This window comes from Pelmatolapia mariae, linkage group LG9 (assembly GCF_036321145.2).
Source record: "Pelmatolapia mariae isolate MD_Pm_ZW linkage group LG9, Pm_UMD_F_2, whole genome shotgun sequence".
NCBI lineage: Eukaryota > Metazoa > Chordata > Actinopteri > Cichliformes > Cichlidae > Pelmatolapia > Pelmatolapia mariae.
The window spans coordinates 5,988,852-6,011,989 of NC_086235.1; the positions used below are offsets into that span (position 1 = coordinate 5,988,852).

The 23,138-nt window shown below is 40.6% G+C and overlaps 1 protein-coding gene, 1 long non-coding RNA gene and 1 pseudogene across 5 annotated transcripts in view; 1 reads left to right on the forward strand and 2 right to left on the reverse strand.

Annotated features, from left to right (window-relative positions):
* LOC134634959 (zinc finger protein OZF-like) overlaps nucleotides 1–23,138 on the forward strand; it is a 57,205-nt gene that overhangs the window by 29,078 nt on the left and 4,989 nt on the right. The window contains exons 1-3 of one of the 4 annotated variants that reach the window (XM_063484462.1): nucleotides 14,280–14,509; nucleotides 18,451–18,556; nucleotides 20,568–21,416. In XM_063484462.1, coding sequence (XP_063340532.1) covers nucleotides 18,539–18,556; nucleotides 20,568–21,416 — 867 coding nt within the window. In that variant the 5' untranslated portion in view covers nucleotides 14,280–14,509; nucleotides 18,451–18,538. Of the gene's footprint in view, nucleotides 1–14,279; nucleotides 14,510–14,864; nucleotides 14,949–18,326; nucleotides 18,557–20,567; nucleotides 21,417–23,138 lie in introns of those variants that run through there. The other 3 variants (XM_063484464.1, XM_063484463.1, XM_063484465.1) reach the window with 3 other exon arrangements.
* Nucleotides 402–3,461, reverse strand: LOC134634993 (uncharacterized). The gene is made up of 7 exons (XR_010094909.2): nucleotides 3,230–3,461; nucleotides 2,473–2,584; nucleotides 2,059–2,161; nucleotides 1,794–1,945; nucleotides 1,647–1,679; nucleotides 1,159–1,342; nucleotides 402–696 (listed from the first exon to the last, which is right to left on the reverse strand). It is a non-coding gene; the product is annotated as an uncharacterized LOC134634993 (long non-coding RNA).
* On the reverse strand, nucleotides 6,103–11,576 carry LOC134635086 (kelch-like protein 10; annotated as a pseudogene).

Below are 23,138 nucleotides of genomic sequence, written 5' to 3' on the forward strand. Positions count from 1 at the left end.
TTCGTCCTGTACTTCTCATCTCCCCCACTTTCCTTTGAATGTTGTACAACCATCGCCCTTTCCTCTCCTCCTCCCATTGCTTTTGCCACCGTTCCTTCATTTTGTGTCGTATTCTGCTCTTGAGCTCCGTCCTACTCACACTAATAACCACATCTATCAGTGCCCAGATAGCAAGGAAACATTGAAACAATGTTGAGTCAATATCAGGCGACGTCACTGAAGCAACGTTGAAGTGTGACGTTGACCCAACATCACTCTTGCACCCATTTTTAACGTTGAAACAACGTCAGGTTTTGATGTTGAATCAATGTTGAAACCTGACATTGATTCAACGTTATATTTTCTAACACTGTTGACATTGAAACAATGTCAGATTCTGATATTGAAACACTGTTGAGATATGGTATTGATTTTCCACCTCTTTCGCACAGTTGCTTTTTATTGAAAAAAAACAAAAAACCAAAAAAGGTCAATAGACATGTATCATTTGCAAAATACTTTATTAAAAGACAAAGTTTCCTATTTACATTTCTATGTTTCACGTCACTTTTTATTATTTACTCCGGGATGGGGATGGATGATGGGCGTCCTGCGCACCACCCGTACGATCTGGAGCATATCTGAGCCATTTCTGGACTGCTTGAGCAAAGACCAACTCAGACATAGAGTTCGCCCCTACCTGCTGCGCCAGGCCATCTAGGACAAAAAATAGACACACACACAAAAAAAGGGAATTAGAGCACATGAATAAGCTCTTGTTAATTGTCTTCAGCAGGGAGAAAGTATGTAAACTCCTAGGCTGATAAACATGAAAGTCACCAGGCGGAAATCAGCAAACTGCCGCATTTGATTCCCAAAGAGCTATAAGCTGAAAATGCGATATGTCTTAGCATGGTGTGCCGTGTATCCTTTAAAAAAAAAAGAAAAAGAAAACATGGGTCCTCGGGCTGTACAAAGTGTACAACCCGAGGACAAAACAAGCCGAAGACCAAAGACTCCATCTCCAGATTAACCGGACATGAAAGTCTTGTTATTAAGAAAGACAAAGTAATATAGCAAAAAACAGACATAGGAAATGTGAAACACACCCAGCACATCAATTGATCCCTTTATTGTTCACTTTAGGCTCATAAAACTACAATAAATGTTAAAACTTACCAAATATGCATCTGCACAGTGCTGTCTCTTTAAATGCCCTTTTTTGCTTTGTCTGGTCCTTGGTATTTTTTCCCTGCCCAGTTGAGTACAGAGGCCAGCTCCTTTGTAATGGCATAAACCATTACACGGCGGACTCGCACCTCCAGTGTGGTCCAGCAGCACCAATCAACGCAAAGCGTCTCACCTATAGACACATTTTATGAGATGGAATTAGCGTGTCTCATGTCTTAAATGTGTATGCAAGTGCCTGTGTGTTTACTTCATGTAATTGATGATAGAAACATGTCATTTAGTTTTCCCTAAAGCCTGATTTTCAAGTCATACAAAGAATAAACCAAAGTATTGGCAGTGCAATGTATTTCTATTCCCTTTTGTTGGATATTCATTTGTTAGTTCTTGTAACTGCTAAAAGTGTTTACTAGTTTTTGCCTGTCACATATATTTGTTATACCATGTAAACTGTGAAATTCCAAGATTTTCAAACTTGCCTTGTAATAGTGGCCTCACAGAGTCTCTGGAATCTACAGAAAAAAAAAAATCACAACAAGATGACATTCAGGAGTATAAACTGGTGTTTTGAAGATAAGAGTACAATGACATTGTGATGCAGCTTTAAAGCTTTTTTAAAAGCATACCATCTATAGGGAAGACATCAGACTCTGCATGCTGGGGAGATCGCAAAGCTGTGTCGGTTTGTGCCGGAGTGGCGAAAGGTGCCGGAAGCTGGGTGGGGCATTATGATGGTTGCTATCAGTGGGCTGGGGGGCAGACTGCGGAGTGATGAGGGCTGTTTAGAAAAAGATAATTTTTTAAGTATTTAAGAATACAGACAACTTGTCAAAAAAGTTTCCTCGTGTCAGACACAGATATGTACAAAGACACTAGACAGTATTTTATTACCTGGTATTTTCACTCGAGGGGCCTGGGGAAACCGTTTTTTTGTAGGCTTTCCCCACAAAAAAACTCATCCTCTGAGTCCGTATATGTGTACAGGGGATTTGGTCTAAAGAAAAGAAATTAAAAACGGTCTTAAGTAATTTTAAATATGCTTTTGGCATATTGTTTCCTAAAGTTAGTTTGATTTCTAACAACACACACAGGAAACAGAGACGTGCAAGAAGGTACAGTATACAATGAATTTTTGAAGTGCACAAGTGTACACGGCTTTGCATTTTTAAAAAGTTTACAAACTTCCACTTTTTGGACTATATTATGTGGCGATATTGCAGTATGCAAGCATCACAGATATGTATAAAAGACAAGATCATAAATTCTTAACAATCAAAGATATGTTTGTGAATAAAAAGGTTTTACTTGTGCTTTCTTTTAAGACTGGTCTGAGTTCCAGCTTCGGACTGAAGGTCAGACGTATCACAGCGTTCACGTGGATATCTCTGAAGACTGTGTTCTGCTTCGTGAAATGTGCCTGGAAATACAAACACAATGTACGGCCAGACATACATTACGTGTGGACAAAGGGTGCAAACGCATAGAAAAATCAGCGGTTTCAAAAATACGCTGGTACGTGTGGACGTAGCCTTATTCATTATTCAAGGCACAAACGGAAAGTCATGTACGCGTGCAACTTAAAGTTAGGTGAGCGTGCAACGTACAGTCACGTGGGCATGCTGCGTGAGCTTTCAAACTGAGTCTAAAGTTTTCGTGTGCGCATTGAAGCGAGTGCTCTCCAATCATCAAAAGTAACAAAGTCATTGAACACGTTTATACAGTTAACTTTACGTTTATCAATCATATATCACAGATTTAGAATTTTTTGTAGTACTAAGCAACTACAGAGCGAAAGTCTGGGTCAAGCGCCGAGGCGACGGCAAGAACAAAGGAAACCTCGAAGCGTTAAAGCTAGCTTTGTAAGGGAATATAACGAAGAAATTATGAAACGAAAATGTTTTCTTTGTTGATATACTTTGTTCGCAGTGCAATTTATTTGTTGCCAGAAGTAGACACAATTTAAAAAACTTGTTAATGTACAACATTAACAAGTTTTTTTTTACTGTTATTCAAATGCAAACATGGAAATACCGAGTAGGAAAAAAAAATCATTCATTCTTACCTTATACTAATCGTGGTGCGGGCCAGTGCAGTGCATGAACTGATGCCTTCTCCGGTCAATTCCGCTGAGAGTAAATTAAATGTCCCGCTCTACTGTAGAAGACAATGAATACCGGGGGAGGGGGGGGGGGGGTGTACCAATGTGAGAGGGGTGCTGCGGAATAGTCCAAGTGATCGCTGCTTTAATTTCCCGGTCAACTATACATAAATTGCACGTAGACACGATTTTTTAAAGCTGGTGAACTAGACCAAGTCATTGATAACAAATGAACAATAAATCTACTTTCTCTGGTACTTTATACCCGATCAGTTGCAATGCAATTTAATGCTCAACTACAAATCGATGGTTTTTGATGGTGACCGGAGCCGAATGATCGTCAACTATAAATAGACGTTTTCTCGATGTTGTTGTTGTCACCTGGTCGACTATAAATAGATCAAATATCAATGACAAAAAAACAACGGTGAATCAACATCGTTACAACGTCCCTATAGTAAGACCGTCGGTTTACCACAGTATTTCAATGTTGTTACAACATTGGCATTTCAACCCCGACCATATACGACGGTTCGGATGAAAAATCAACATAGATTCAATGTCGTCTTGCTATCTGGGTGGTCTTCCTGTTGCGACTTTTGCTGTCCTATCTGCCATTTCATTTCCTTTAACTCCATGATGCGCCGGTACCCATAAGAATGTGACCACAAGCCCCATCATAACAAGTCTGAACAATGTTTGCTGGATTTCTAGCAGAATGTCAGGTCTGCAGTCTGAGTGGCTGTCTTGCAAGCTGGCCAGTGATGAGCTCGAGTCTGAGCACACCACAGACCTTAGTGGTTTCGTTTCCTCAATCCACTGGACTGCTAACAATATGGAAACCATTTCCCCTGTGTATACTGACAAATCGTCACTGATCCTTTTCCCCACCTTGATATTAAATTGAGGAACTATAAAGCCTATCCCACTCTGGTTGGCTGTATTCTTTGATGCATCCGTGTAGATTCCGCCCCCTTCTTCCTGCCCCGCTGGGATTTGTTACTGTGCTGTCACGTGACTCAGCTACACACAGAAAACGCATTTGGGCTGCAGAGAGAGAAAGAGGAGCATCATGTTGAGATATTTTATGGATGTAAATGAAAATGCTGGAGAACAGACTGAAGGCAAGTCAGCACCTAAAGCCACAGGGCACCACAACAAGCTGCAGAGTTCAGCTTTCAGCTCGTTTGTTTGCAGTGTTGAATAATAGGCAGCATAGTGGCTCAGGCCTGACAGGAGGACTGGAGGAGTTTTTGCAACCTCAGCCTCTTCCTGTGGGCAGTTTGCATGTTCTCCTTAAATTTCTGGGTTTTCTGTGGGTACTTTTTCAGCTATCCAAAAACATGCACCTTAACGGAAAACTCAAAGTCACCCACTGAAAGCTGACTTAGTTTGAAAATAAAAGAGACCATTTAAACATTTAACCAATGCTGATTTTTGATTTTATCCACAGCATGTCTAGTTGATGGTAAAGGACTGAACAGGTCTCCAGTAAATCTAATCAGCTTCTAGATGGATGTTTTAATGGATAGATTTGACACAAAGGAGCACAGTAGTTCCATAACCCAGTTGTCCTCCAATAATTTCCACCTACACAGATATGAAAACAGATTTTTAGATGATGCCACATCCTTTCTGTCACTACTCAGTGTGCTGAACATGTAAAAATAGCAAAAAAAGTTTCAGCTGTCCTCCCTACAGACAAACTAGGATCTCTGTTTAGTTACATCAGTTCTGTGATGGAAATTTCTTCTAATTTTAAGTATTGTTTACATGTTTTAACAATATCACCTCTGTGTTACTCAGTTATATACATATGTAATGGCATCACACGTGTGTCAAAGGTTATTTTACACATAGTGGATGACTGGTTGTGTAAAGCGCTTTAGGGTCCTTCGGGACTATTGAAGCGCTATAGAAATACAGACCATTTACCATAATCTTCCTTCCCTCTCGTCCTGTCTGTGTACAAAGTGATCAGTTCCCTCCACTTGTATCCTCAAAACTCCAGGAATACAACAAGCAACTGGTGAGTACACACCACTTCTCAGTGCCAGAAACACTGTTACACACTTAATGGGAACTAACTGATTTCTCTGAACAATCCAGTGTCTATTGAGGCTCATCTCCTCCTCAGATGCTGATCAGCAACAGCTGAGTGCCTTTATCTTACAGGTGTGGCTGTTTTAATGGCGGGTAACTCTCCAAGATACCCCCCTGGAAAGCCCTTAAGACCACTGAACGCACACACTCCACTCCCCTTAGCGGAAATGAGAGATAGGGAGAGAAACAACAACAAAAAACCCAAATGGCGCCTTGGAAATGCCACTATGACAAACAGGCAGCGTGCTGCCATTTCATAGGCTCTCAGACCTCTCTGAAAACGTCAAAACTGGAATTGGCTGGGCCGCACTATGAATTCTGGGATATGGTGGGCCACGAAGGATACATCAAACCCATCCTTCAATTGGAGGAATAATTTCTGTTTTACAACTTCAAGATATCTCTGGATATTTTTGTTAAACGTGCCAGTTCATCACTATTAATTAATATCACAAATGAACTGCATGTAATTTCTTTAGTGCACTCATAAACCCATAGCAGACTGTTAGGAGACATTTTACCACCATCTTCGTGCTTGGAAGGATGGATGGAAGGTACTAAGTACCTGTCTGGTGTGTCGATGCATCCCATATCAAAAATAACTGTGTCACTTATTGGACACTGGATTTGAGAGTAGTGAATGTAGGGGAATATCCCACTGTACCTACAATAAATAAAACACATGGATCAGGTCAGTACATCATTACTTTTAGGATAAATTACATGTCTGTAATTTATCCTAAAAGTCTGTGAGTTTCAGCAACAGAAACTGATGGCCTAGTCTTGACATTGTAGTATTCAACATTAGGGGTGGTGGTGAAGCCGTTGTAGCCCCCTGCAACAAACAGGCAGTCATCCATCACAGAGATGCCAAAGTTGCTGCGGGGGCTCAGCATGGGGGGCATATCCAGCTAGGTGTTGGTGTCAGGATGGTATGCCTCGACAGTCTGCAGACAAGCAGTTCCACTGAAACCCCCTACCTATATGAGGAAAACAGAAATGTGAAGATGAGGAAGCCATTTATTAGAAGGACAGACTGTCGTTGCACATGATCATTGTGCTTACTGCAAATACATGGCCTGCAAAGGTGATGACCCTGAGGCCGCTGCGCCTGCTGCCCATTCTTCTGATCAGAGTCCATTGGTCGGCTCTCGGGTTATAACTTTCAGCAGATGAGAGACACTTAGTTCCCGTGAAACCACCACAGATGTAGATCTGGAGTCATAAATATATGTAAGGGTTCATGTAGACAAGTATACAAAAACACGAGTTTGATATATAGCACACATACTTTAAGGACACCAGACAGCTGGCAGCAAACAGATAAAACTCTATGAAGTAATGCCAAAAAACTGTTTTTCCAAATCTTCACAGTTAAAAGTATTTTGCCTATTTTATTGAATAAAGATGGCGGTTTACAAAATTCACTGTATGTTAGCGATGAGTGATGATACAACAAATATTAGTGTCTGTCCAATACCAAGTAAATACAGGGCCTGTCACGGGTTGCTTAGAGGATCCACTCGCAGGACTCCTAGGTAGCGTTCAAACAGAGATTGTTTATTACAGATCTTCACCAAGTGTATGTACAGACAGAGCAAGGTTAGTGCTATATACAAGATGTGAGGGGTCCAGGTGTGCACGGGAAAACGGGGAAATCACACACGCGCTCAGAACAGCCTCTCCCCACTCCGCTAGCGACCTGTCACTCCTTCCACACTCCACACGGGGAAACACGGGGACAGGACCGGGGAATCTAAGAACAAAGGAACACGTTAAGTCTCTGAGACAGAGGCACGGGAAACTTGAGCTAGGTGTGTACTGACAAGAGCCTTCACAACAATCCAGCATTGAACAGCTGATCTCCTCCTTCTAATATACCAGCTGGTCTGATGAGGCCCAGCTGTGCACGATCCGGGAAGGCGTGGACCGAGGGCGTGAACCCGCCATGAGTTCCGCCCCGGCAAAACAGGGGAGAGAAGGGGAGAGGGAGAGAGAGAGGAAAAAGAGAAGAGAAGGGGGGCTAGGAGTGGAGAGATGCTGATCAGCGCCTTGCCGATCCCGCAGGTCGTGACAGGGCCAGTATTGCTGATACCAATACAAGTGTAGATATGTTTAACCTATAAAGCCAGCTGTGGAGGAGAGAAGTGTGTCATGATATATGAGATGAATTATGAACACATTTGAATTATTTTTACTTCAAACAATAATGAGTCAACACCATAGAAACACACCTGAAATGTAAATGTGCATGTCTCTAAAACACTTTGACTCTGCTTCTGCTGTTTAATGTCTCATAGCCAAGGCTATAAATAAAGTAGAGCTAAAAATCAACATGAAAAGGTTAAGCCATTTTTCATGGAGCGTGTTTGAAGTATACTTTTCTTTTACATCTCCATAAAGAACAAAAGACATTTATATAATTCAATGTTCAAATATCAATCCTGTCACAGTAGCTCCAGTTTCCCGAAAAAAATAAAAAAATAATCGAAACACATAAAAGCAGCGCCACCTACTTTGTGGTGGAGGGTTGTGCAGCTAGCATCACTCCGTCGCTTGAGCATGGATGCAATTGCAGTCAACTGGTTGGTGCTTAATGTTCAACACTCTTGAGTCTGCTGTGCCCATCAAAACCTCCCATGGCGTATATGTACCCGTCCATGGTAGTCACGCTGACGTAGGACCGACATGCATGCACTGGTGCCACCTCCTGCAAATTGTGTGTGGTCAGGTCAAACTCTGCACGGTGTTGAACTGCACCGGTGCGCCTAACTATAAAAAGTTAGGCGCACTCAAATTTTTCAACTGCATCACTTAACAACGCAGTTTTACATGAGCACTTTCTTGTGCTTGAAGTGCTTTGTCAACATTGTAGAAAATGTTGAACTTAATCATCATCTCGGCCTCTGACGACCTGTTTGCTGTTGCATGCTGCTGAAAGGCAGTGGGGAGAGGGGACACTTGGGCCGTGCATTTATTGCAGCATATAATGTGTTTCCTGGATACACTGTGCTTTTTCAGCATTCAAAGATTGATGGCACCGTGTCAGAGCACTGGCTATGAATTTCAGATGGATCAGGCCTCAACTTAACAAAAAAGTTATCAATAGTTCCTTTCTTATTACCCACAGCTACATCCACTTATGTCAGGCCTAGGCTGCTCACTAGGGCTGAGTATCATCACTGATTTCTATAATCCATTCAATTTTGGCTCTCAAAGTCCTGATTCGATTCAACTTAGCCTCAGACAGTCAGAAATATTATAATCATCAGAATTGTGAACATCACAGCAGATGCTTTTGTGTTAAAGTAAGTGAGAATAAAACACAGAAAAACATGAAGGTGATTTTCCTGGTCTGGCTTTTTATAGCAGATAACCTTAAAAATATTCTGCAATATTCTGCAATTTTGCATAATTTTAAAAAGTTTAAATTTCTTCAGTATTGAACAGCAGAAATTAGGCTTTCTTGTCTGAGGTCATATAAGTGAAAAAAAGAAAAAGAAAAGAAAAGAAAAGACAGCGGCTGACAGCGCTGTAAACAACAGTAGACTGGTGGGTAATAAGCCAATGAATAAGTCAGAAAACAGAGATTTGAGACGGGAAACTGTTCTTAAAGTACAGCGAGACAGAGAGAGAGCTGTGCATGAAGTATGATTTTTATTGTGGTGGAAGCAAAACAGCAAAAGTCAGAGGGAATTCATGACGACATTGATCAAATGTGAAGCTGCTTCTTTTGCTTCTGGCTCGGTGAATATTGGTTGGTTTAGAGACAAAACCTCCAGCAAAGAATCAGCACAAAAACACGTAAACACAGCGCGGACCTGACGCATCAGAATCGGTGAGCTCTGACGGCGTGTCCGTCTGCGGGCCGTCGGGTGAAAAAGCAGAGAAAGACAAAGCTGATTCTGATGCGTCGGGTCCGCTCTGTGTTTACGTCTTTGTGTGGAGTCCGTGTACCTGCTCTCATTTGCTGTTTGGTGGTTGTTGAAATAGTTTTGTGAGCTTTAATCTGAGATTCCGGCGTTTCTGGCAAAACACAGTTATATTTAAAAGTCAATTCAGGATTTAATGAATCGATATCGCTTTATTCAAGCTACTCACCTCCCTCTTCCACCTGCACTTTCAACTGGACCACGGCCAATCACAGAGGTCCCGCCCCTGACTATCTCTGATTGGTTTAGTCCATGATAGGGGCATAATGTCTGTCTGTTGTTGAGCACACGGAGAGTTGCAGAGATTTTTTTTTTGTTGTTGTTTCCTGAACAGTTGGTCACACTGGTGCGACCAAATATTTTTTTTAGTCGCACCACTGAAAAATTTGGTCGCATTTGCGACCAAATTGGTCGCACTCTAGAGCCCTGTCCATCCACGAAAGCAACACCCTGATAGGCCCGAAGTACTTCGCTAACATTAGGTATATTCACCCAGCGGTTTGCACTGATGTTGTAGGCCTCTATGCTATTGATGAGACTGTCTTTACTGCAGCCTCCAACAGCCAAGATGAAAGAGGAGGGCAGGCGAGGACGGGCCAGAGGGTTGCAGAGCATGTGGTCGGACACCTTTAACCTGAGGTCTCTACAGTACGGATGAGAATTATTCAACACTCTTTACTCCTGTTCACTATTTCATGTCCAGATAAGATTCCCATGATGTAATGTTGATTAATCAAAGCCAGCCTGACCTGCACAGAGACACGAGGACAAACCTTTGAATTAAACTGTCTATAACAGGGCCTGTCATTATGTTGCCAACACATTTCCTAAACAGGAAAACATCATTAGCTAACTTGTCCAAATGCATAATAATGAATACAATTAAAAGAAGCATGAAAAACGCGAATACGTACTCAGATGTTCATAACTATTTTTAAACAGTTCTTAGATGCATGAAAAACTGTAATATTCATGTTTGGGCTACTGTAAATTACGAGTTTAGCTCTATCCTTCCTATTATTTTAGATTAAAATCCTCAAATACATTTGAGCGGTTGCTCCCTTACTTACTTTGGACAGAAGCAGAGACATGTACTCTCTGCGTTGATCTGGTGCAAAGGGGATCCAGCGAAGGACGGCCTCGTACACGGTTTTCTCCTGCTTCACAATGAGCCGGTCATTCTCAATGATTTTAACGAGTTTGTTTGCAGAGTGTCAGGAATTCATCAGAGTGGCGACGATATCCTCAAAATGGTTCAGTATGAAGAGGAAGTCCTTCTCCCTCAGCTGTGGTTTGTAGTAGAGGTCTGTAAACCCCAGATGCCGATGCAGTTCTGTGGGGCCATTTGCTTCTCCCAGAAGTCGCTGCAGGCTTGTGCGATACCTGTTATTCCAAACCTGTCTGCTGCTATTAAAAGCTCTTGCACATTATCTGTTCTCACAGGAAGAACTCCAGTGTAAGCACATTCAATGATGAGCTCCACTGCTGCTTTCAGGGCTGAAGCATTAGCTGTAAACTGCTTCTAAACTTCTAAACATGTTTAAAGTCCGAGATAAAAAGCAGTTTTTATCTCCTCAGGTAATGTAAGTCACTGAACTTGACCTCAAACACATCCAGGTGTTGTTACCTTTAAGTATTTTTCCTGCAGTTACCTGTGAAATAATATGGCATGCCGTATGGTAACTGTTATGATGAGTTCAGACATCAGTACTTAACTCTTACCTTCAGGCTCTCATTAATAATCAGATGAACACAAGCATTCATACATCGGTTCCTAGGGGCTTGTTTTGCTGATGACTGTTGCATCTGTCTGTGTCTAACCTCTAGTTTCTTCTCTCTCTCCATGAGCGCCTCCTTCTGGCTGCTGATGTATTCAGTGAGCATGCCGCCTGTTCTCCAGCACTGTGGACAGGCGCCCAGTGTATTCTGCCAGCTGATGTTCCTCTAGATAAGTTCTGTCTTAACATTTATTGGTCAGCTCTGAGTCTTTGGGGGAAAGAATTATATAACATAGCGGAGATAATTCTCCTTAGGACCCGGCCTTTGCAGTCAACGTGGGCCGGGTCAGGGTGCACAATCAGAGTCTTGTCCATACATTCTGGGGTACAGTCAACATCACTCACCACTGCCTGCTGTTCTGACGAGTAGCTGGGCTCCGGCTGTAGTGTGGAATGATGGTGGAGGCGCCGCTTCCTGCTGGAGGAGGGGGCTGAGGCGACAGGAGAAACTGGTGACAATGGAGAAATGACGTCCTTGTCCTCATCCTGCGACCACATTGCCGCCAAGCAGGAGGCGGGTGAGCTAAGCGGCAAGTAGTGGAACTCTGTGGCTGCAGTGTGAAAACGCCTCTCCCCCGCGGCGAATGCTGCTGTGCAGTGGACGACTCCGCGGCGAGCTTCCTCCCACCAACCAAAGACATGTCCCACTATGTGTAGAACAACGTTTCACACACATGTGATGCCATTACATATGTATATAACTAAGTAACACAGGTGAGAGTGTTAAAACATGTAAACAATACTTAAAATTAGAAGAAAATTCCATCACAGAACTGATGTAACTAAACAGAGATCCTAGTGTCAAATCCCAGCAAATGCTCTGATTCAATGTCATTGTTCTTTTGTTCTAATGTGCAGAGCTCGAGATCTTAAATGAAAGAAGAATTTTTTACATAAAGTCTCACTCAGCAAACTGTCGTCTGTAGGGATGCTCTCTTTACGTGTTCAGCACACTGAGGAGTGACAGAAAGAATGTGGCACCATCCTAAAAAAAATCTGTGTAGGTGGAAATTATTGGAGGATAACTGGGTTGTGGAACTACTGTGCTCCTTTGTGTCAAATCTATCCGGTAAAACATTTATGAGTAAATTTGATCTCTAACCACAAATCACCATCTAGAAGTTGATTAGATTTACTGGAGACCTGTTCAGTCCTTTACCATTAACTAGACATGTTTTGGATAGATTCAAATATCAGCATTGGTAGAATCTTTAAATTGTCTCTTTTATTTTCAAACTAAGTCAGTTTTCAGTGGGTGACTTTAAGTTTCCAGTTGAGGTGCATGTTTTTGGAAAAGTAACTTTTACTTATAGAGTTCGTGCAAAATAAATAAATCAAGTCCAGTTTTACTCTCATATCGTCCAGCTTTTTGATTAGTTGTCTTCTTTCAATATCATAATTCTGACAATGCAATAAAATGTTCTATTACTTCCTGTTCCCTACTGCAGTCACACTCCGCCGTACAGTGTTTTCCTATTAAAATTAATGTGCTATTAAAACCAGTGTGTCTGAATCTAAGTCGAGATATAACCATCTACTCTCTACTGTTTCTTCCTGTACTTCTCATGTCTCCCACTTTCCTTTGGATCTTGTAAAACCATCATCCTTTCCTCTCTTCCCCCCATTGCTTTTGCCACTTTTCCTTCATTTTGTGTTGTTTTCTACTCTTAATCTTCATCCTACTAACACTAATAATCATATCTGTTACTCCTCTTTCTAACTCTCTGCAGCGTTGTGCCTGCAGATGAATCACGTGACCCCACAGTAACAAGTCACAGCAGGACAGGAAGAAGGGGAAAGTGAGTCTACTGCATAAGAAGAGGTGTTTGCACAGGGAGAGCTGCTTTTTCATCCACAGCGAGTAAAGTAGTGAACTCAGAGGAGCGAAACAAACTATTAGTGATGGCCAAATGAAGCTTTCTGAAACACTGAAGCTTGTATTGAAAAACGGTTCATTACTCGAAGCTTTTCAACACAGTCCTCTCTGGTGACATCTGGTGGCCAAAAATATGAAGAGCAGCTTGAATCCACACAATAAAACCACCTGCTTCATTATGATTGCCCACTCTACAGAGTGGAATTCTGTCTGATATTGGACTGCTGTTGTGTTGCTTTGAATGTATATTTTTGGGGGGTTAAAAAAATGTGGTTTATTTGTTTAGTAAATAATTTCGACCAGCAAATTTTCCTTGTTTAAGCATGCACCATTGTGTGGTCTTTCTTTGCTTTTCACTTCTTGATGTTGGTAAATACAATATTTGGAAAACACCACGTTACATATAATATACATATAATAATGTACAACACATTATGGAGTAGGCTTCTGCTGTGAGGTCCTGCCTCCATGCACTTATGCAATTATTTGCAAGATGGGTGTATTTATCAATAATATTATATTAGGGAAATTTTCCTATACTTATTTTTGACCTGGGGGTAGAATTGATTGTGAAATGGAAAGGGAAAATGCTTATGAACTTGCAAATTAAAAACATGATGCATTTAAGGTAACCCTTTTCATTTTTATTTAAGAAGAGAATTTGTTCCACGTGCGATGGCCGAACCTGTTCCTTTTCGTGGAGATAATTTCTCCTGCATTAAGGAAAATCCCTTCACGTTGAACAGAAGAGGCTGGAGTGCAGAGAAACTGGTAGAAATGCAGTTATACAGTCTACCTGGGCCCCACAAACTATCAGCTAAAGAGAATAAATACATTAAATTGCTGCACATTTGGCAGACTAACATTTTAAGATAAATTGAAAAATAAAATATATATATTTTAACATTAAATGTAACGAGTCAAATGGAAGTTTTTCTAAAGTTATTTGATGATATTTATATTATGAAAAACAGATTTTTGACATTTTGAGTTTTTCCCGTTTCCAGATAAAATAAACACGCACAAAACAAAAGCAAACAGCCAGAACACAAAGCTGGAAAACCCACCCGAATGACCAAAATCTACTCAAAATACTCCCACACAACAGAACCTCCTCTCTTCCTCGCTGGCTCTATATCTCTCAGTAGAAATATCCTGTGAATGATTCACTTCCTTATAAACCATTGAATGAGACACCGAAGCAGTCACGTTCTAAATGAAGCTTCGGACGTCACTGATCACGTGACTCTGGCCAAACGAATCAAGCTTCGACACAGAGTTTCTGAAGCAGTGTGTTGATTTTTTTGACACACCGTCACCGGAGCGTCAGCTTCAAGCAAGCCATCACTACAAACTATACCACTACCAACGTTTCCGTCATCTGTTTCCTGGTTATTTTTAAAAACGCAGATTTTTCTATGCGTTTGCACCTTTCGTCCACACGTAAACGGCGTTTTCGGTCACTGAAAAACGCCTGCCAGGGTGGATACTTTCGAAAACTCCGTTTTTGTGGTTACGTGTGCACGAGGAAAACGTGAAAAACGCAGCGTCAAAGGTGTGGTCCTATTTTGACGTCACACTGTGACGTTTGTGTTTCGGTGAAATGAATTTTTTACAATGGCAGACTTTGACAAAATACTGTTACTGTTAATTTTGTTCTGTGCAGTGTTTAAATGCTTACAGTTACTGTCCCTCCACACAAAGGACGCAGTTCTGCTTCTGTGCGCTATCTTTGTTTACTCTTTCACGCCCAGGCTTCTAGAACTCTGATTGGCCAACATTTCTACACGGTTAGGAATATATGGACACCTGTTGCTTTGGCATGTTCCTAGCAGCGTTTTCCTTTAATTTTGCGTTTAAGTGTGGACAGGATTTATTTTTTATTTTTTTTTTAACGAAAACGGAAAATCTCCGTTTTCAAAATACCCGTGTACGAGTGGACGTAGCCACAGCTTTATCGCGTAGTTTCTCTCCGTTTGAGGGCTCATCTAAAGGTAAGCACCGAGCTAACTTTACTGTGAGTTCAGTTCATGTTGAGTTTAGCTCCTGAATGAGGTCTTCTGCTGCTCTCCTCGGTGTCTGTTCACAGTTTATTGTGAACACGTTGAGAGAAGAGTGAGAGAGTGTTTGGAGAAAAACACCAACTAATCATTAGCTCAGCATGCTGGGAGAAGTTGGAGCAGAAAAGTATTTTCATTGTCCCTGCAGCTGTTATTCTACACGCACCTTATCTCTACACTGTAGAGGTGTCAAACTCAAATACACAGTGGGGCAAAATTCAAAACTGGAACAAAGTCGCGAGCGAACATTAATATTTATTGGAAAAAAAACGTCCTCAATTATATACAGTGGGATGCAAAAGTTCGGGCAACCTTGTTAATAGTCATTATTTTCCTGTATAAATCGTTGGTTGTTACAATAACAAATGTCAGTTAAATATATCATATAGGAGACACACACAGTGATATTTGAGAAGTGAAATGAAGTTTATTGGATTTACAGAAAGTGTGCAATAGTTGTTTAAACAACATCAGGCAGGTGCATAAATTGGGCACTGTTGTCATTTTATTGATTCCAAAACCTTTAGAACTAATTGGCTTGGTAAGCTCAGTGACCCCTGACCTACATACACAGGTGAATCCAATAATGAGAAAGACTATTTAAGGGGGTCAATTGTAAGTTTCCCTCCTCTTTTAATCTTCTCTAAAGAGTAGCAAATGGGGGTCTCAAAAAAACTCTCAAATGACCTGAAGACAAAGATTGTTAACCATCATGGTTTAGGGGAAGGATACAGAAAGCTGTCTCAGAGGTTTAAGCTGTCTGTTTCCACAGTTAGGAACATATTGAGACAATGGAAGAACACAGGCTCAGTTCAAGTTAAGGCTCGAAGTGGCAGACCAAGAAAAATCTCGGCTAGACAGAAGCGAGCAAGAAGCGACCAAATTTATGCACCTGCCTGATTTTGTTTAAACACATTATGGCACACTTTCTGGAAATCCAGTAAACTTCATTTCACTTCTCAAATATACCCTAAACCTATTGCAGCAACCAACGATTATACAGGAAAATAATGACTATTAACAAGGTCGCCCAAACTTTTGCATCCCGCTGTAAGAGTCAATCTTTTCTTATGGGCTTAAACAAGTTTAGCTGAAAAACTGAATATAGAACAAGCAAAGCTTAACACTAAATGATATACAACTTAGTTAAACATGCATATGAAACTTAATATTGCACAGATGCAAAACTGAAATTCCAATTAAATAACACATCATTAGAATTCATTTCTTAAATAAAAATTGTATTTGCAGCCTTCTGAATTAAATTTTAACAGTAAGCTTTTTCCACAGGCTAATAATGAATGTAAAAATAAAATAAAAATAAACCATTTAACTAATAAAAGTATAATTGAACGTGAAACCATTCAAGCCCATGTCTGGGAGTAGTAAGAAAGAGTGCACAAACAAAAAACGTTAATTATAGCTCAGTTTGCTACACACTGATACCGTCTATGTTGATACGCCCCCGTCCCTGAAGCTGCAGGTTCAGCGAGAAGTCTCGTGATGTCACACATAAAGGCCAGCTCTCACAGAAACTCTTGCTTCCTGAGCGCAGCCTTGTCTTGCCCTTTGCTTTCCAGAAACTGAAATATTTCCTCACGTAGCTCAAAACACCTGTTCAGTATTTTTTTCTCGGCGTAACCATCTCACCTCTGTGTGATACGGCACGTCTGCATATTCCGAACCACACTCCTCAAGAAAAGATTTGAACTGGCAGTGATTCAGACCTTTGGCTCTTATAAAGTTAACCACTCGTGTTACTGCGGTCATAACATCTTTAGGGCTTTGCCACACAGTGATTCTTGATGTATGATGCAGTGATAAACAGTCAGCTCACCTGCACAGTTCTCCGCTCACATCTTCTCCCATACCCTGCCCACCTGTCCACTCCTTTGACCGCACATCGCTGTCCTTAACCCCACTAGTTTTTCCCATGGCAACTTCATATCAGTAGGACATTTGGAAACCTCTTCAAATATTTCCTTCCCTGTGGTTGTGCCATGCATTGATTTTAATCCTAGAAGTTCCTCCGTAACACAGAGATTTGAGTCCGCCACACAGATGAAGACTGAAAGCTGGGCAGTATCAGAGGCGTCGCTGCTCTCATCCACAGCGAGGGAAAATGCAACGAAATTGTTTTCCTTCTCCAGCAGCTGGTTATATAGATTGATGGCAAGTTCACGTGTGTGATCAGCTACTGTGTTTCTACTCAAGCTCACATTTGAAAATGCTTGCTTTTTCTCTGGGCACACAACGTCGCAAACTTTCATCATACGCCTTCTCACAAACTCTCCCTCACTGAAGGGCCGGGCTGATTTTACGATCTCTGCTGCCACAACAAAACTAGCCTTTACAGCAGCCTCACTTTGTGATATGGCTTTTTTGAACATAGTCTGTTGTGAAACAAAACTTCTTCTTTTCATCTCTTCTGCTTTCCGACACCTTCATGTCCTTGTACTTCTCTTGGTGTTTCGTTTCATAGTATCGTCTAATATTGTACTCCTTGGTTATAGCCACATTAGCTCCACATACAAGACAAATACGTCTGTCTTTTACATAAGTAAACAGATATTCTGTCTCCCATGCATGATTTAAAAGGGGGGGGGGACAGTACATAAAATCAGTAGTTAAAATGTAGGTTTTTAAATTTAAGCTTAAAAGTAAAACAGTGCAGATTTGGTGCTTTATTTAAATGCAGCTGAGAACAGGTGAGTCTGCAACCTGGATTTAAATAAACTGAGTGTTTCAGCTGGTCTGAGGCTTTCTGGGAGTTTGTTCCAGATATATGGAGCATAAAAGCTGAATGCAGCTTCTCCATGTCTGGTTCTGACTCTGGGAATTGATAAAAGACCAAATCCAGATGACCTGAGAGATCTGGAAGATTCATACTGGGTCAGGAGGTCACTGATGTATTTTGGTCCTAAACCATTCAGAGCTTTATAGACCAGCAAAAGAACTTTAAAGTCTCTCCTCTGACGGTCTTAAAATAAGGTTTAGTTGTCTGATTATTTATTTTAATTATTATTATTATTATTATTATCATTATTATTTTAGGTAGACCTGTAAAAATGCTGTTATAGTAATCAAGCCTACTGAAGATGAATGCATGGACAAGTTTTTCTATAGTGAAAGTTCACAGCAACAGTCGTCTTAAACTGCTTCATATTGTGATCCACTGTATGGTTTATGATGAACACACTGAGTCTGGTTCAGCTGCTGTGTTGGGGTCTGTATGTTAAAGAGTCTGTTTACATGGTGGAGGTGGTGGGACTGGGGGGCTGAAGGAGTTTCCTCACTTTGCAGCACAACACGTCTCACAAGATTTCTACAAGCAATCAGAGTGAAATTTGTACTTTGTGTTGTCAGATGAACATATGAGACACTTTGACTCTTCAGTGCAGTGTGGAGCCTAACAAAGATCTGTTTTGTGTCCCAGCTGATCAGCAGGAGGAGAAGAGTCTGACGGAGCAGCAGAGGAACATTTTCAGCCATCTGGACTCAGCTGAGTCACTACAGAGGAAACAATGAGCTCAACACAGAAGGTGAGGAAAATATCACAGTTTCACCAAATAATCAGTCACGTCTAAACCTCTCATACTCCCAACCTGTTATATGACTGTGTTGTATTTTATTATATATTATGTTTTTATTTTATTTTATATCTATTATGTTTACAAACATCAAGAAGTCACAAGCAAAGAGAAACCACACCACAGCACATGTTTAAATAAGGATATTCATCAAAATTATTTATTAATGAAATTTCAAAACCTTTTTAATCACACAAAAAATACATGTGCAAAGCAACACAACAGTAGCCTGATATCAGACAGAACTGTCACATGATATTAAACATAATGAAGCGCTTCATAATAATTTGTAGATTTAAGCTGCTCTTCATATTTTGACCAGCAGATGTCACCAGAGAGGACTGTGTTGAAAAGCTTCAAGTAATGACAGTTTGTTCCACGACTGCATTTCACTGGGGGACGGTTTCGATTATCAATTAAAATTGATTGTAGCTTGGATAACATGATACCAATTCATTAAAATCCTGAATTGATTTTTAAATATAAATTAATTTTACCCAAAATGCCAGAATCTCAGGTTAAACTTCAGAAAATTTCAACAACCACCAAATAGCTAAAACAGTAAATGAGAGCAGGTGCACAGATTCTGCACAAAGATGTAAACAAAGACGTCTGCGCCGTCGGGGCTGAAAGCCGGCAGCTCACTGATTCTGATGCGTTCGCCGGTCCGCTCTTTGTGTTTACGTCTTTTTTGGCGCTAGATTCTGAAGCTGCAGGTTTTGTCTCTCTCCAAAATAAAATTAATTAAATCAGCAGAATTCTCCCTCTCCATTGTTTACAGCTCTGTCGGGTAGGGCTGTGCGATATGACCAAAATCTCATATCCCGATATAAGAATTCTATCGTCCCGATAACGATATAAATCACAAAAATTTTACATTTTCTGTAAATTCTGTGAATCTCGGAAAGCTCGACTTGCATGAAGTGTTTCCAGCTGCGCATCCTTTACCCGGAGTCGAGTGTTTTAACCGATGCATGAAACTATACATTTTTAGACATAAGTTGTAACGGCCGCCGTTTTCTTTGTATTTATTACACGGCGTGCTGCGGGTTGCCTGTTCTAACGTTTGAGTCTAAGGTTTTTTACTTCTCATCCGTAAATAATCTGCTCTTTCACGTGATTCAGTTTATTTTGAAAAGTCTCAACAGGATCTTGAGCTTTATTGTGAAAGGTGTATGTGGAACATAAACAAGCGGACACGCGAAGGTGTTACCGTCGCTGTTGCTAACGACAACGCATAAAAACAGGCGCTTGTCCTTCAGTAGTGTGGTTATATTACATATAAGAGAAAGAGAGAACTTTAAGAAATTAATAGAGCCACTACAGTGACCATCAGAACGATGAAAAAATATTGCCGTAAACAGTTTATTTTGCAACACCACAAAACAAACGATAGCAGAAAATGAAACGATAGATGTTTTTATATCGTCATCCGATATATATCGTTATATCGAACAACCCTACTGTCGGGTGCTGTTTTTTGTTTTTTCACTCCCAGCAACAAAGCCTAATTTCTGCTGTTCAATACAGAACAAATGTAAACTTTTTAAAATTATGCAAAACGTTTAGCTGTGTCTCTAATAAAACCTCTGTAACTTTGCTCTGCCTTCACTTCAGCAGCATCAGGTAATGTTCATATGTTGATTAATGGTTTTCTTTCGTGTTTGATCCACTGCAGAATATTTTTAAACCCAGGCCAGAAAATTCTCCTTCATGTTTTTCTGTTTTATCCTCAGTTACTTTGACACAAAGGCATCTGCTGTGATGCTTACACCTCTGATGAAGTCTCACACATGTCAGCTTTCATTTTAGAAATATAAAATACGGATATGTACTGATAAGTAATGATCAGAATTCTAATATTTCTGACTGTCTGAGGCAAAATTTCCCTCAATCGAAATCAGTGATGATGCCCAGCCCTACATTTCACTCACTGCCTCTGTTTGTATCTCTGTCACTGCAGGACCAACATGGAGCGAGAAGTCAGCGCTCTCAGGAGGCCGACAAACCTCACAGAACAAAGGGGGAGAAGAAATACACCTGTGATGAGTGTGGGAAAGATTTTACTAGGAAGGATTCACTAGAAACCCACCAACTCATCCACACTGGAGAGAGACCGTTCAGCTGTGACGACTGTGGAAAGTCTTTTACCCAGTCTGGAAGCTTAAAAGCACACCAGCTCATCCATAGTGGAGTTAAAGCGTACAGCTGTGATCAATGTGGGAAGTGTTTTTCCTGGAAGGGTTCCCTAAAAAAGCACAAATTCATCCATAGTGGAGTTAAAGTGTACAGCTGTGACGAGTGTGGGAAGGATTTTCTTAGGAAGGCTTCACTACAAATCCATCAGGTCATCCACACTGGAGAGAGACCGTTCAGCTGTGACGAGTGTGGACAGTCTTTTTCTCGGAAGGGTGATCTAAAAAGACACCAACTCGTCCACAGTGGAGTTAAAGCGTACAGCTGTGATCAGTGTGGCAGAGCTTTTACTCAGCGTAGCACCTTACAGAGTCATCTAGTTACCCACTCTGTAATTAAGGCATACAGCTGTGACATTTGTGGAAAATCTTTCAGCCGGATAGACAGCCGAAATACACACCTACGCATTCACACCAGACATGATGTGTACAGCTGTGGTCAGTGTGGCAAAGAGTTTGCTAGAGACGCAGATCTACAACGTCACATGTTTACCCACTCTGAGGAACTACCTTATAAATGTGACCTGTGCGAGAAGACTTTTAAATCTCCACATTACCTGAGACAACACCAACAGATCCACACCAGAAAGAGACTCTACAAGTGCAGTTACTGTGAGGTATGTATTTAAATTTTTATCGTGTCATTTTAGCCTGACTGTTTGGAACAACTCTGCTCATTAAACCGTGTTAGCATGTTGCTAACACAATTTAATAAGCAGAGTTCTACAGAATGGAGAGATGGTGTTGTGTGATTATTCAGATTTTCATTTTAGTTATCATTTTTGTTTAAATGATCCTAAAAAACTAAACTGAAAGTGCTGAAAACTGATATGATGGTGTTATTTAAAATTCACGTAGTTTCGTGGTATTCAATTCAGTTTTATTTATATAGCGCCAAATCACAACAGTAGTTGCCTGAAGGTGCTTTTTATTGTAAGGTAGACCCTACAACAGGGCTAGGCAACCTTTCTGATGGCAAGTGCCATTTAAAATTTCCTCAGAAGTCAGTGTGCCATATGATTGCATTAGCAATAAATTTAATAACGCTCTATATTAACAGTTACACACTATATAGAACCACTTTATAGAATTATATTTGTTCGCAGATGTTGGCAGCTATCAGCGAATAGTTATCAGCTATTTTGAAACAAAAAAAAGACACTTTTTATCCATAACAAGAACTCCATAACAGCAAATGAACTGTACAACAGAAAATACAAATGCTATTTATGGCCTCCTCACAACAATGATAAGAAAAATAAACTGAGCCAATATGGCATGTTTGTTAATACAGAGATACACATGTTAATGTGATCTCTGGTCTCCCACTCAGAGACACAGGTCTCCGAGTGTCCAGCATTCTCTTTTCTTGTTAATGTCCTACCTGGCCCCCTGGCAAAACCTTGCTAGACCCACCCCTGCACAGTTACCAGCTGTCAGCTACTTAGAAAAGGATCCTGGTGTTATTCGTCTCTGAGAAACAGTTCATAACTTCCCTTCAACTCATTCATGTCACCTAAAAGGTAAACCTGTTTCTCCAGCACCTGTTCAGCTCTGTTGATTCAGTAAGGACATCTCCTGGTTTCATCTTCATGTTTCCCTCTCACCAGATACACAAACCATCATGACCAGCAGCTTTTACAGCTGTGGCTAGAGCAGGGCGATATGGCCAAAAATATTTATCACAATATATATTTGGAAAATTTGCGATAACGATATAACTGACGATATAATTGATGCGAGACAAAATACAACTCCACAACATTACTAGCGCAAAAAAACAACCTTCCATTTATTTTCACTTAAACGAGAAGCTGGTTTTTATGTGCATTAAAGCTATATAAAAATTTAACAGTGCAAATGCAAATTCCTTGCTGAAAGTTTAACCAAAAGGCATTTCCAGTAGAAATGGGCTGACATATCCTGAGCATAACCATGTATAATATTCACTGAAGTTAAAAAGAGGTGCATTGCAACATTAAACTGCAGTGTGCCAAATAAAAAAGTCAAATACGTATTTTTCGGACCATAAGGCGCACGGGATTATAAGGCACATTAAGCAAAACAAAGCAGTCAGATAAATCAAACTTTATTAAACTCATTCTTCTTGCTTCCTCCACTTCTGTACCATTGATTCATTAATGCTGTATTCTATCACAGCTGCTCTATTCCCATGTTGTTGTAGTATATTAATGACTAACCTCATATTGTGGATGGATTATCTCAGTTGTTCTCCTGACTGAAGTTTGGTCCGTTTACAGCATCCTGCCATGCGATTGCATTTGTCTCTAACTATCAGGTACCTTAACGTTAACTTTTATAAGTGGAAAAGTGTTAGT